This window comes from Peromyscus maniculatus, chromosome 6 (assembly GCF_049852395.1).
Source record: "Peromyscus maniculatus bairdii isolate BWxNUB_F1_BW_parent chromosome 6, HU_Pman_BW_mat_3.1, whole genome shotgun sequence".
NCBI classification, from domain to species: Eukaryota; Metazoa; Chordata; class Mammalia; order Rodentia; family Cricetidae; genus Peromyscus; species Peromyscus maniculatus.
The window spans coordinates 37,701,208-37,714,259 of NC_134857.1; the positions used below are offsets into that span (position 1 = coordinate 37,701,208).

The following is a 13,052-nucleotide window of genomic DNA, read 5'->3' on the forward strand; positions in this document are numbered from 1 at the left end:
CGAGGGTGTTGGGAACTGAATCTATGCCCTCTGTAAGAGCAGCCAATGCTCTTAAAACACAGCTGTCTTTCCAGCCCCCTGGAACATGAAATGAAACAGTCAGATACTTCTGCTTGGTTTGGGAAAGTAATACTGGTCCAAATTTAGTTTTTCAGAAAGTTGGTCTTGCTGGGTTGCAAAAGGCCCTGTAACTAATTAACTAATTAAGCTGCAACCAACAAGTTAAATTGTAACCAAGTGGCTGGTGGACTCAGCTGAGCTCTTCCGATTGCTCTAGGCTGCCTTTCATTTTTTCTGTAAGTACCTTCAGATCATGTTGGATTTCCCAGAAACCGCTGTAGCTCTGTTTCCCAAAGCAGCTTGTTTTGCTCAAATGAGCACTACTGAATTTAATTGGTCTAAACAAACTTCCTTTTAGTAATCCTCATTACGAAACTTTGTAAGGTTTCCAGAGAGAATATATGAGTAAACAAAATTCATCTCCTTTAGTGTTGTTTGTCAAGACTATTTACAGAATTCAGGAACATTTGTTTTAGCTTCATAATTTAATATAGATAATTCTGAGTTAATTATTATTAGCTCGTGTGTGTGTGTGTGTGTGTGTGTGTGTGTGTGTGTGTGTGTTATGAATTGCAGAGGCTGGAGGAAGACACTTAGTGCCCTGCTCTATGATCTTCAACATTATTGAGACAAGGTTTCTCACTGAGCCTGGAGTGAGACAATCTCAGCAAGCCCAGGCAATCCTCCCCCTGAGGTGCCATGGTGTGGCCACTATTGGCCTATTATATCCATGCTGGGGATTCAAACTCCTGTCTTCTTGTTTGTTCAGCAAATGCTCTTACCCACTAAGCCGTCTCCTCACAACAGTTCTTACTACTAACAGAGGGCTTGACAAGGTGCTGATGAAAAGACCACTACCCCCGCTTATATTTCCCCCAGCCTGCCAACTGGACTCATTCTCCTTAGACCATTTGTTGGTCCAATACGGTTCAGTCCTTGCCTCTGCTCCACCCACATGGTGCTGAAATCTGTGCAGTAATGTTATTCATCCCTCACCTGGGAGACTGGAATGTTCCAGGACCAGAAAGTTTTTAGTGCCACGGTGCACGCGGTAAACTTCCTCCCTTGACTTTATCTGTGAGGTGACAGTTAAGACGTAAACTCACTAAAACTGCATAAAATTACCTTCAGCCTATGTGTGTACGTTATATAAGAAATATAAATAAATTTTATTTAAATTTAGGTCTCATCATCTCCATAATACCTCATCATATCTATACAAATATTCTGAATTTTAAAACACATGAAACCTGAGGTATTTCTGCTCTCATATTTTGGATGAGAGATACTTGACTTGCATGATGCAATATAATGAAAGAGCAGTGTGGCCCCTGGACAGTGTCCTTATATCAGGGTTACGCAGGGTAAACTGAGCCTGCAGTCGGTAGTTAGAATAGTCCTAGAAGTCAGTGTTTCACCACTATGGCTAGCAATAGCTTAGCCATACACAGAGGCCAGAGTGAACACAAATTTATCTAAAAAAATAAAAAATAGATATATCCAACTTAACTTCTTATTCATATCCCCGAATACCCATGTCCTTTTCGACAGTGAGGACAAGAAAGGAAGTCAAATGGGGAGTCAGTGGTTTTACCTGGTGAGAGCCCATGGATTTTACCAAAATACATATGACTACAGAGCACATATCGGGAGCTGGCTTAGAAGGACCCTGTGCAAAGTAGGAACCCTCATGGCTAGCCAGGTAATACATTCATGCTGAGCGTTTAAAATAGGAAGGTAATATTTATCAGAGCAATCAAATTGACCAAAGTTGATTAGGAGAAAGCCTAAGATGAAACTTTTACCTCAATTTTGGATTTGCTACACATTTTTCATTGAAGTCATTAAAATCCAGGATACTGGAATTTTCTTTGGGGGGGGGGGCGCTCGGTAGACTCCCAGAAAAAAAAAATGGAATTTTTAAAATCGAAGTCTTTAAAAATTTCTTAAGAGCATTCAGTGAATGAAGAAAAATCTCTTTTAAAAAATCTATCACTCAATAAGAAGAGCAGAAGTTTTTGAAATCTGAATCCAGTCTTTGTCTCCCTCCCTCCCTCCTCTCTGCCTCACCTTCCCTTTCCCTCTGTCTCCCTCTCTCACTCCAGGTCCCTGAGGTGGAAACTGCCCCAGACTCTTACAGCCAAGAAGAGGCTTCCATGGCCAGTAGTTGGAGGGTTACCCTCCCCAAAGAGGACGGGTCTCAGCGTCTCTCCCCCTGCCTCTTTATCTGTTGCTGGAGCTAGGTGGTTATGAAGATGGCTGCGGTGTGTGGGTGCTTCCTCCTTCTAGATGCCACGAGAGGATGAAGACATTAATTTCAACATGGCATGCTGGAAATACCAGGTCACAACCACTCCGAACTGTCCATCTTTCTTGTAGCTCCTAGAAACTGAGTGTGTGAATAAATATAATTAGCTGGTAGCGAGTAGTTTTACAGTCAAGTGATTCTAATTTTTTATTGCCTAAAGTAATGGATTTATTGCATTAAAAAAAAACAAAATGTGGATATGACATCGTAAAGTGATTTGGAGCATATAATTTGGAAGCAGTTCAAAGAACTGAGGCAGGATGCTTTTATAAAATCCTGCCTGCTTCATTTAAATAAAATAAATAGAAGTGTGTTCTAGTGCCGTTTGTTGCTGTGAGAAAATATTCCAACAAAGAGCAACTTAGGGGAGAGAGGGGGTTGGTTCAGCTCACTATTCCAGGTTACAGTTCGTTGTCGTGAGGGAGGAAGCAGGAACTTCAAACGGCTACCTGTATCCCATCTACAGTCAAGAGCAGAGAGAAACGCATGCATGCCTGCTCACTTGGCTGCCTGCTTGGGCTCAGCACAATGTCTCCGCTTTCAGGACTCCCTGTCTAGGGAATGGTGCTGCCCACAGTGGGCTGGGTCATCCCACTTCAGTTAACCTAAGACACCCCACACATCTAACCTAACACAGACCATCCCTCTGTGAGACTCTATCCAGGTGATTGCCGGTGGTGTCAACAGAGTAAAAGGAGTTTTATAATAACCCCTCAATTATTTGAACCAAGATAAACAAATACTTGTCTGCACAGTTCTAACTAGGGGTAGATAATGAGTTCCCCAATATGTCGTGCACCCTAATAAACTTGTCTGGGGTCAGAGAACAGAACAGACACCACAAAACGGTGGCACTCACACCTTTAATTTTAGCATTCCAGAGTCAGAGATCCATTTGGATCTCTGTGAGTAAATAGCCAGGCATGGTGACTCACGCCTTTAATCCCAGGAAGTGATGTCAGAAAGCAGAAAGGTATAAAAGGCATGAGGACCAGGAACTAGAGCCTGGTTAAACTTTCAGGCTTTCGAGAAGCAGTTCAGCTGAGATCCATTTGGACAAGGACTCAGAGGCTTCCAGTCTGAGGAAATAGGATCAACTAAGGAATTGCGAGGTGAGGCGGCTGTGGCTTGTTCTGCTTCTCAGATCTTCCAGCGTTGACCCCAGTATCTGGCTCCAGGTTTGTTTTTATTAATAAGACCTTTTAAGATTCGTGCTACAGGTAGACTTGCTGTGCTGTGTTGGGTTACTTAACATTCCCACCAGTAATGAAGGAGGGCTGCAAAACCATCTGCCAAACCCGTTACTGCCTATATTTTGATTACAGGCATTCTAATGAGCCAGAAGTCAGTCACACATTCTGAATTGAGCTAACCTGAAGACTCATGGTATTATTGACCCTCTTTTGATGCATTTTCTGGTGGTCTGCATGTCTTGTCTGAAGAAATATCTACTCAAATCCTTTATTCACTTTTAATTGTTGCTTTTATAAATTATTGAAGTGTGTTCTTTATGCATTATAGATACAAATAAGAAATAATGACCCCTTCTTTTTCTTCTTCGCAGCTGAGCCATCTCTCCAGTCCCAGGCCTGTTTTTTGTTTGTTTGGTTTTTTTTTTTGTTTTTTGTTTTTTGTTTTTTGTTTTTTTCTGTGCCACAGATTTAACACTTTCCCTGACAGGTCAGGTAGAGGGTCCCAGGCTCCAGCCGACGCTTGTTCTCCAGGTCCTCCGTGCTCGACCCAGGGCTCCCCCTGGCGGCCAGAGGCTGTCATCGCCTGTGGCTCTGCGGGGCCCCTTCAGCGGCCCCAGGGCGGCCGGTCGGGAGTGCGCAGGCGCGCTCCGACGTGGCCTGGGCCTGGCGGAGGCCGGAGGGTGTCGGACCAGAACCCGCGCGCTCTCGGTAGGCTCTCGGGCTCGGGGCGGACCGCTGGCCTGCCGTGCGCCTTCTGGAAGGTCAGAGTGGGCAAAAGCTCAGCTCGGCGCGGGGGTGGTGACGCGTGGGCGGGGCCGGACACCGAGGGCGTCACGCGGGGCTTTGTGAGCCGGGACTAGCCCGGGGATACCTACGCTGCAGACTCTGGGGGGCCGCGGCCCGCGCCTCGCGGGCGAGAAGTTTCCAGAAGTCCCGCGGAGGGTATTCCAGCTAGTACTGAAGGAGCCTTCGCCCTCCCCGCACCTCCCACAGTGCTGGCCCCGGGAGCGGCGCTCAGGTCCTAGATCCTCCCCGCCCCAGGACGCCGCGCATCCCTGCTGCGGGTCCTCCCATCCCTGGTCCCAGCGTGTCCCCCCCCCCCCCCCGGTCCTGGTTCTCAGAGTCCCCTCTCATCCATGGGGTGGATCCTCCCACTCCTGATCCTCGAGTGTTCTCGGTGTGAGTCCTCCTATACCTGCTTCCTGCGAATCCCTGGTTCGAGTCCTCCCATCCCTTCCCTGCTCATCCCTAGTGTGCGTCCTCCACGGTTCTCTCTCTCCAAACCCCACTGGCTTTCTCGATCCCCAGGGCCTACAGCTTGCCCAAGGGTGGGCAGGTAGCTCCAGGAGCCACAGCACTGGAAATGAATGATGCGGGGTTTTGCTCATTGGGATACACAGGTTACTGGCATCCAGCGTCTCTGGGGACCCCTGCGACCTAACTTCGTAACTGGAAAAAGTTTCCTCTGGCAGTGCACACGGGTTTGTGACGCTGCATTATTGCGTTAGTGCAGGGCTGGCGCTGTTACTCCTGTGGTTGTGGTATTTCTTGATCATCCCCGAGGTTTGCTTTGTTGTATTATACACTTAACGGTTTTGCCTTCTAGTTTTTATTGTGTAACTTTTATCTCGATAAAAATGACCCTCGGATATCTAAGAAATTAGCAACTGTCTTAAAAATTTACAGAAGCAATTGAACGAGTAATATAGGGCAGTGAGGAGTGGTCTTAGTTCCGAGACGGGGAACTGCTCTTGTTTCCTTCTCTTTCCCGATTGTCTTGAATGATGGCTGTGGAGGACTTGTTTGAAACAGGAAACCCCTGTACTAATGTGGAATGTGGTGTGCTGCCCATGCGCAGTGCTTTCTGAACCGCACAGTTCCCTAGCAAGCCAGAATTGGGTAGGATGGTACAGGAGTCGAATAGAAACCCACCCAGAGTATCAGTCCGCCACGTTCCCCAACCTGGATAGGCGTAAGTGATGTAGTCTGTGGATCTTAGTACAGTCTACTGACTGTAGCTAGTCATGAAATATTGTGCACATCAGTGAGACTGAGTCTCAACGGTTTTCATTTTTTTAATGGCATGTATCTGGGGTGAGGAGTAAGTTAATTAGCTTTATTTCATCATTCCATATTTCATTTAAAAAAACAACAGAACAATGGGGCTGGCGCCATGGCTCAGCAGGTGACAGGTGCTTCATGTGCAGAGGGCCCAGGTTCAGTGCCCAGGGCCCATAGCTGTGCTATACCTGCCTCTAACTCCAGCTTCAGGGGATCCAGTGCCTCTGGGTGCCGACACTCGGGTGCACATACCTGTCCCTCCCCACGTGTGCGTAATTAAAATAATAAAAACAAGTCTTTAAAAAATGAAAATGGTTCAAAAGTCAGACTGCACGATGACCGTGTGCCCTTTTAATGTCTGCATGTAATTTGTCGGTGTATAAATTGATGAGCCGTTCCACTCCCCCCTTTTCAGTAACAGACCGGGCTCGCTGGCATCAGAACTTCTCTTGCTGGCCGTTCCCTTAAACACCACTGTTTGCAACCTTTTCTGTCGTGGAATGGAACTGAGTTTCCAAGTATTTTGAATCAGATTTTGACTTCTGCTGGTACAAAGTGAACCACATACATACACACATGAGGCTGTTTGAAGTAGGTGCCTCTTAAGGCTTTTATTGGAATATTTAAAAGGGCTGAAGAGGTGGCTCGGTGGGTACAGAGCTAAGCCTGAGGACCTGAGTTCAAATCCCCCCAAACCTGTGTAAAACTCTCGTCTCAGCCCTCCTACTGGGGGAGGGGAGGCAGAGACAAGAGACTCCCCAGAAGCTAGTCTCTTCTATGGGGCAGGGAAAAAAATGAAAAAGCAAGAGACCCTGTTTTCGACAAGGTGAAAGACCAGGACACACACCCGACACTGTCCTCTGACCTCCCCAGGCCCTGGGGCACGTGTCTGCCAACATTTCACACACACATTTGTTTGCTCAAAGATAAGAAATGTTTAAAAGTTAAAAGTCCACCATTGTTATCTAGAAGTAGGTATTGGTTCATCATGATTTGATGATTTGACCATCAAGCTGATGAAGCACTGTTCAGTACTTGGAATCGGCATTCCGAAGACATTTCTAGTTCCACACTTGGAGAATTAAAATTATTATGAAATCAATAACAACTTTTCAATCTTCTCAGGACATGGAGTAGACAGTTTCCCTCAGGAATATGACTGGACACTGCCTGGTTCAGTGTTTTATTCTAAGCACATGAGCCCAGCCTGCTGCCCAGAAACCACACGCAGCCCAGGACAGACAGCCATGAATACAGCTCAGCACTGTGTAGAAGATGCTGTTAGAAGGTTGCACACTTCTGAGTCCATGCCTCCTTGCGCCCCAAGGAAAACGAACTATAGAACGTTTGTGCTGTGGCTTCTGGAGGAGAAAGTGGTTGGGATCTGTGGAAGCGTGCAGCATTGTGATGACATACAGGGTAGTTCCAGCGACAGGGCGGGCTTCATTTCAGTCCTGACACTGAGGAGGGCAAATATAGCTTTGCATGTGGCCACTTGTATGTGGTGTTTTCTGAACTGGGGGCGGAGAGTGTTCTGCCCACCACCATGAAGTTGCTGTGATCAGGCCAGCTTTTGGCCTCTGTTTTTCAGGTCTGTGAAGCCTGACAACTAAAGTCTGTGGTGCCTTCATTGTGTAGACAGCCATGGAGACACTCTAATGTCCCTTGATTGCTCTCCTGTCCTGAGAAGCTGTAAGGAATCCACAGTGCCCAGCAGATGAGGGCATTGAGCATTTGCTGTGGGTATGTTGGACTGGACATAAACTTTGAAGTACTGTCTGAAGACAATACTTCCAGGCTGTCTCTGGAAGCCATGACACAAAAGTCAGATACTCCACAAATCACTTTTATACTGTTTGGAATAACACTTTGGTTGTATTAGATAAATAAAAGCTATCAATTATATTTCACCTGTTTCCTTTTACTTTGTTAGTGGTTCCTGGAAAATAAAAATTAATTTTGTGGCCCACAGTGTAATCCTTCTGGACAAGGCTGCTGCAAGGCTTGTATTTATTTTGTAAAGTAAGTAATTCAACTTTTACCATGTACATAAAGAATTAAATATCTTTGTAAGCCAACCTCTCTTCTTCCTTCCAAAGGCAGCTTAGATTGCTTTTCTGACCCATTTCTTGGTGTTTCTGTATCTCTCAACAGTATACTAACATTGCTACTTTTTGGTTTTTAGTCTTGGGCATGGAGGTTAAAATCCCACTAAAGAGGTTTTAGCTCCTTCATCCTGGCACACAGACTTTCCATCCACCCATCTTCCTGTCCTCTCAGTAAGGCTTACTGCAGCATTTTGCTAACGTCAAGATCCACTATTTTCAATGTTGTGACACCAAGAAAAATAGAATATGCCCTGATTACTTTATGGGTTTTGTTTGGCATGCTTTATCTGGTGTTAATAATTATCTTGTTTTTTAATCTCTGATTTTTCATTTTTACTACTTAAATCTTGAATTCTCCCAGGGTTGTAGAAATCTTTCTTAAAACTTAGGAACACACCAGACGTTGTCAGTTTTTATTTCCTGAATGCTTTCTGACGTGTCTTCCAGTCTGATGTGTCACTTTGGAAGCACCCTGGGGATTCCATCTTCAGCCCTGGGGTTCCACTCGCCCAGTGAGAAGACAGGAGAGCATGCAGTGTGCAAGCACCTGTGGCCCGTGTGGCCCCTCCAGCCGAGTGTGCCCCGGTCTGCTTCAGCATGCTGGGGGCTGAACTAACCGTTCGAGCATGTTGTCATTCACCCCGGGCCTTCTAGACAAAGTTCTTGTTTTATTCTTACCTCCTGTCGTTCATCCTGTTACTTCAATGCCCTCCTTTCTGGGCATTTGCTCTAATTTTATAAACTTTTTCTCTCTCCATAGTTTACCTTCCAGCTATTTTAGGTGTGATTTCTAAAAGCTAAGTTTTGGAGGAGGTGTCCTTTTGGGCACATGCATATCTTTTATCTTACAGATTTATCCCCCCTTAGAGGTGAGCTGTGGGTGGTGGTGTTTCTCAGGAGCCATCACCTTGTTTTTCTTTTGTTTGAGATAGGATCTGGAGCTGACCAAGTATTGACTACTTGCCTGCCAGTGAGCCCCAGGGATCCACCTCCCCAGCCCTGGGGTTAGTCTATTGGAAAGAGATCCCATGGAGCAGAGCTGAACTCTGACTCACCTCTCCAGCCCCCTTTACAGTATTTTAGGACCAAGAACATTCATTTATCAACTGTCAAGTACTTACTGAATGCTTTCTCTGAAGGGTTGGGAATGCAGTAGTGAACAGGACAAAGATCAGTGGGGCAGGCCCCTGTCCTTGAAATATAGTCATGTAGGAAAGAGGACTAAATACACAAACTGCTAGCTGGGTAATGACAGGTGATGTTTCTTGTCTTGCAGAGATGGAGCGAGAGCCAGAAAATGGAGAACCTGCTGAGATTAAGATCATCAAGGAAGCATACGAGAAGGCCTTCTTGTTTGTTAATAAAGGACTGAACACAGATGAGTTAGGCCAGAAGGACGAAGCAAAGAACTACTACAAGCAAGGAATAGGACACCTGCTTAGGGGCATCAGCATCGCGGCCGCAGAGCCAGGGTGCACAGGCCCTGCCTGGGAGTCTGCCCGACAGATGCAGCAGAAAATGAAGGAAACACTTCAGAACGTCCGCACCAGGCTAGAGATCCTAGAGAAGGGCCTTGCCACATCTCTACGGAATGACCTTCAGGATGTGCCCAAGTTATACCCAGAGTTCCCTCCTAAAGACACATGCAAGAAGTTCCCAGAGCCAGAGTTGGTTAGTTCAGCCCCCCAGCATGCTGAAGTGGACGGGGGCACCTCTGCTGCAGGGGCCACTGGTGCTGGGCCTTCTGCCGGGCCCTCACCTTCGCCCAGCTGCCCCGCGGAAGCGCCCCCAGCCTACACCCCCCAGGCTGCCGAGGGTCATTACACTGTTTCCTATGGGACAGACTCGGGGGAGTTTTCATCGGTGGGAGAAGACTTCTACAGGAACCATACCCAGCCGCCCCCTCTCGAGACCTTGGGGCTCGACGCAGACGAACTGATTTTGATACCAAATGGTGTGCAGATCTTTTTTGTAAACCCTGCGGGAGAGGTTAGTGCTCCGTCATACCCTGGGTACCTGCGCATCGTGAGGTTCCTGGACAATTCTCTGGATACGGTTCTGAACCGCCCTCCTGGGTTTCTTCAGGTAAGCTCTTTGAAGCAACGTGGGAGCATAAGCCAGGACATGGTAGAGCATCTCGTTTGCATTCGTTGATGTTTGTAAGGCATCCAGGATAAGAACAGAAGAAAAACGAGTCTACTGAGTTCTGCACACATCCATGTTTGTGTTTGCTGGGATTTCTTCTGTTTTCAATGTTAGAAAATTTGATCTTGGTTTTATTTGTGATTGATTTTAGGACCTAAGAGAGCTATTTTTTTTTATCTGAAGAAGAAATGTAGTTACTTAAATTTCAAAGGGAATTTATGTGAATCATGAGAATTTGTACCTGTGAATATCCACAAATGTTACCAAGACCCCCCTGGAGGTCTGAACTGGCCTAGAACCACTCAGTCAGGGCCAGTTTTGCCCCTTGGGGGATCATTTTTGACAGTGTCTGAAAGTGTTTTCATTACAGCTGAAGGGTGGTGGTCCTGGTGTATTAGAGCAGACAGAAATTGCTCAGTGACCACACAGTAACCCATCAAGAAGAAAATTATCCATCCCTAAACCTCAGTCAGGCTGAGGCTAAGAAGCTCTGGCCTACAGGGCTGAACTGCAGAGAGGTTGACCAGAATACAGTTGGTCCAAGAGTAAAGACTAATGTGAAGCAAAATGTGTGTTGGGGCATTGCTGTGGGCTGGGTGGGGTCTGCTCCGGTACAGTCAGCAACAATCTGCTGTGGAAAGGTTGCATGTAGGTGCTGGGAGATGGACTCTTGAAAACTGGGGCACAGTGTACATCAGTGGGTTTGTGCTGAAGAGAAGTCACTGTCTAAACAAAGCCATTGCCTGTGCCCAGAGTCAGATAAGGAAAGTACCTAGACACTGGCTGTCTGTGCTTCTAATGCTGCTTTGCCCTTGTTCTTATGGAAGCCAACCTGAAAGTCAGTTAGCAACAGTTGGAAACTAATCAGCGATGAGGAAAACATTCTTGGGGCACAGTCCAAAGATTCATTACTGGACTAGAAGAATGACTCAGTTATCTTAAGGAGGAAGCCTGAGGTTAGAGAGAGCAGGCTCATGACTGAGGTTAGGGAGGGGCTGCAGAGAGTTTCTGCTGGTCTGGTAACAGTGTTGCATAGTCACTATAGAGCCCTCGGGGTCCTTGGCCCAGGAGGTGAAGGAAGAGAGCATTAGAAAGATGGCCTTTGGCTGCGGATCTCAGCTGAGAAGATGCTCAGACTCCACCAGCTCTTTGTCTTGTCTTGATTCAGTTTGGTTCTCAACAATTTACATCCCTTGTGTTTGGGTCCTAAATAGAAAGTAGAATTGCACCCCACGTTTAATTAATCGGCTGTCAGTCACATGTTAGCTGTTTGTAGCAGTGTTCTGAAGAGTCAATGTCTACTGAATGTATTTATACTAAAAAAAAAAAAACAACAACAAAAAACAGGTAGTAACACAGCTATCTATTAGAAATTCGGTAAAAATCTCCTATGCTCTAAAAATCATTATTAACATATTTAGGACATGAGAGTAAGGTTATTTTTAATAAGCAGATTTTCTAATACATATTAAATAAGTAACTACTTTTTTAAAAAATGGTTTCCGAGTTCCCTGGCATCACTTCATAGTTTAGAAAGCATTGTAGTTAGTTAGCTTGGTTCTATTCTACTTGAATTTTCTATAGTAAACATTGATGGCTTTTGAGATAGAGAAGAAAACCCGTTTTTTTTTTGTTGTTGTTGTTGTTGTTGTTTTTTTAAATTTGTCAGGCCCTTCCCAGGGGTCAGTCTTGAGCGGTGGGTGTGGTCTTTGCCATTCTCTTCGCTGGCCGGAAGGGGGTGCTGTTTCTGAGTTCCCTTTGTCTCAGTGGATTGATCCTCCTCCTCAGGTTTCTTCATGGTGGATGTGTTCTAAGGTTGGGGCAGTTAGACTTGCTAGGGATGTAATACACGAGAAAGGAGTACACTTAGGAACTCTGATTAGGATAGCCAGGATATGCGCTTAAGTCTGAGTGTCGGGACGACGTGACCTCCCCAGGTGGCACTGCAGTGTCATTTGGATTTAGTGTCACGGTCCCTAGTGGCAGACAGTGCTCTGCTGTATGACACATCAGGTTCTCTGCGTTTGGCAAGGCAGAACCTAAGCCATTGCTCTGTGCACCTGACACAAAGTATGTGCTCCGGTGCAAGCCGTACTTCCTGGTTGTCAGTGCTGAGAACTTAAGTGACCTGGCTGTGCCTCCGCTTTTGTTGTAAAATGACTGAGATACACCATTTTCACAAAGGAAATGACCCAATTGTTCCTACGGATGAAGAAAACGTGGTACGTGTGTATGGTAGGGTACTGTGTACCACAGATGCAACTGGGGTCTTTCTGTTAAGTGAAAGTACCCAGACACAGAGACACAGAGAGTCAGGTGTCGCATGATCTGAAGGCTGGGAGTGGAATGATGGCTACGAGAACCCAGGATGTGTGGGGAAGTCGACGGGGTGAGAGGAGAGGGTTAATCAGTGGATCCGAAGTAAGTCAGGATCTGTGCTTGTGTAGGGTATAGGATAAATACTTGCTTTGAGAGAAGATTGGAGTTCACGATGAAGAGACGATGGCTTTCTGAGGATGGTTAACTTCATCAAAACATTACTGGTTACCTGTTATATGTACAGGTTTATAGTTTTATTTACCAGTTAACAGTGAAAAGAACTAGCCAGTTTGATAGAATGCTGTGAGTATATAATGGATATCATCAGACACTGTACTAGAAAATAATTGAGTGCTACAAAGGGAGCTAATTAGAATAATCGGCCCTCAGTTTACATTACTCATCTTTTATCTAAAGCTGACATCATCTCTAGTCAAACACAGGGGCACTGAAGGCCACCAGCTGTAGGACTATGTTGCGGAGCGTTTGCATCGGCTTTTAGTGCAGGAAGATCAGGAAAGATGGTTTATTTAAGTTGGGGTTGCTGATGGTGGGTCTGTAGAACCTTAAAATGCAGCAAACTCTGACATGTTTGCCTTTAATGTCACAATGTCACGGAGAGCCATTGGCTGATTGCCTGTTTCTCTGACTTCCAGGTGTGTGACTGGCTGTACCCTCTGGTTCCCGATAGATCACCGGTTCTCAAGTGCACCGTGGGAGCCTACATGTTTCCAGACACCATGTTACAAGCGGCGGGGTGCTTTGTGGGGGTGGTTCTGTCATCTGAGCCCCCAGAAGATGACAGGGAGCTGTTTGAGGATCTGCTGAGGCAGATGTCTGACCTTCGGCTCCAGGTAA

The 13,052-nt window shown here is 46.0% G+C and overlaps 1 protein-coding gene across 15 annotated transcripts in view; it reads left to right on the forward strand.

Moving 5' to 3' along the window:
- Window positions 1–4,176: 4,176 nt before the first annotated feature.
- Spart (spartin) overlaps window positions 4,177–13,052 on the forward strand; it is a 28,177-nt gene continuing 19,301 nt past the window's right edge. For 2 of the 15 annotated variants that reach the window (XM_015996310.3, XM_076574094.1), the window contains exons 1-4: window positions 4,203–4,322; window positions 7,556–7,644; window positions 9,007–9,815; window positions 12,851–13,048. In XM_015996310.3, coding sequence (XP_015851796.1) covers window positions 9,009–9,815; window positions 12,851–13,048 — 1,005 coding nt within the window. In that variant the 5' untranslated portion in view covers window positions 4,203–4,322; window positions 7,556–7,644; window positions 9,007–9,008. Of the gene's footprint in view, window positions 4,323–7,213; window positions 7,366–7,554; window positions 7,645–9,006; window positions 9,816–12,844; window positions 13,049–13,052 lie in introns of those variants that run through there. The other 13 variants (XM_076574093.1, XM_015996313.3, XM_015996318.3 and 10 more) reach the window with 13 other exon arrangements.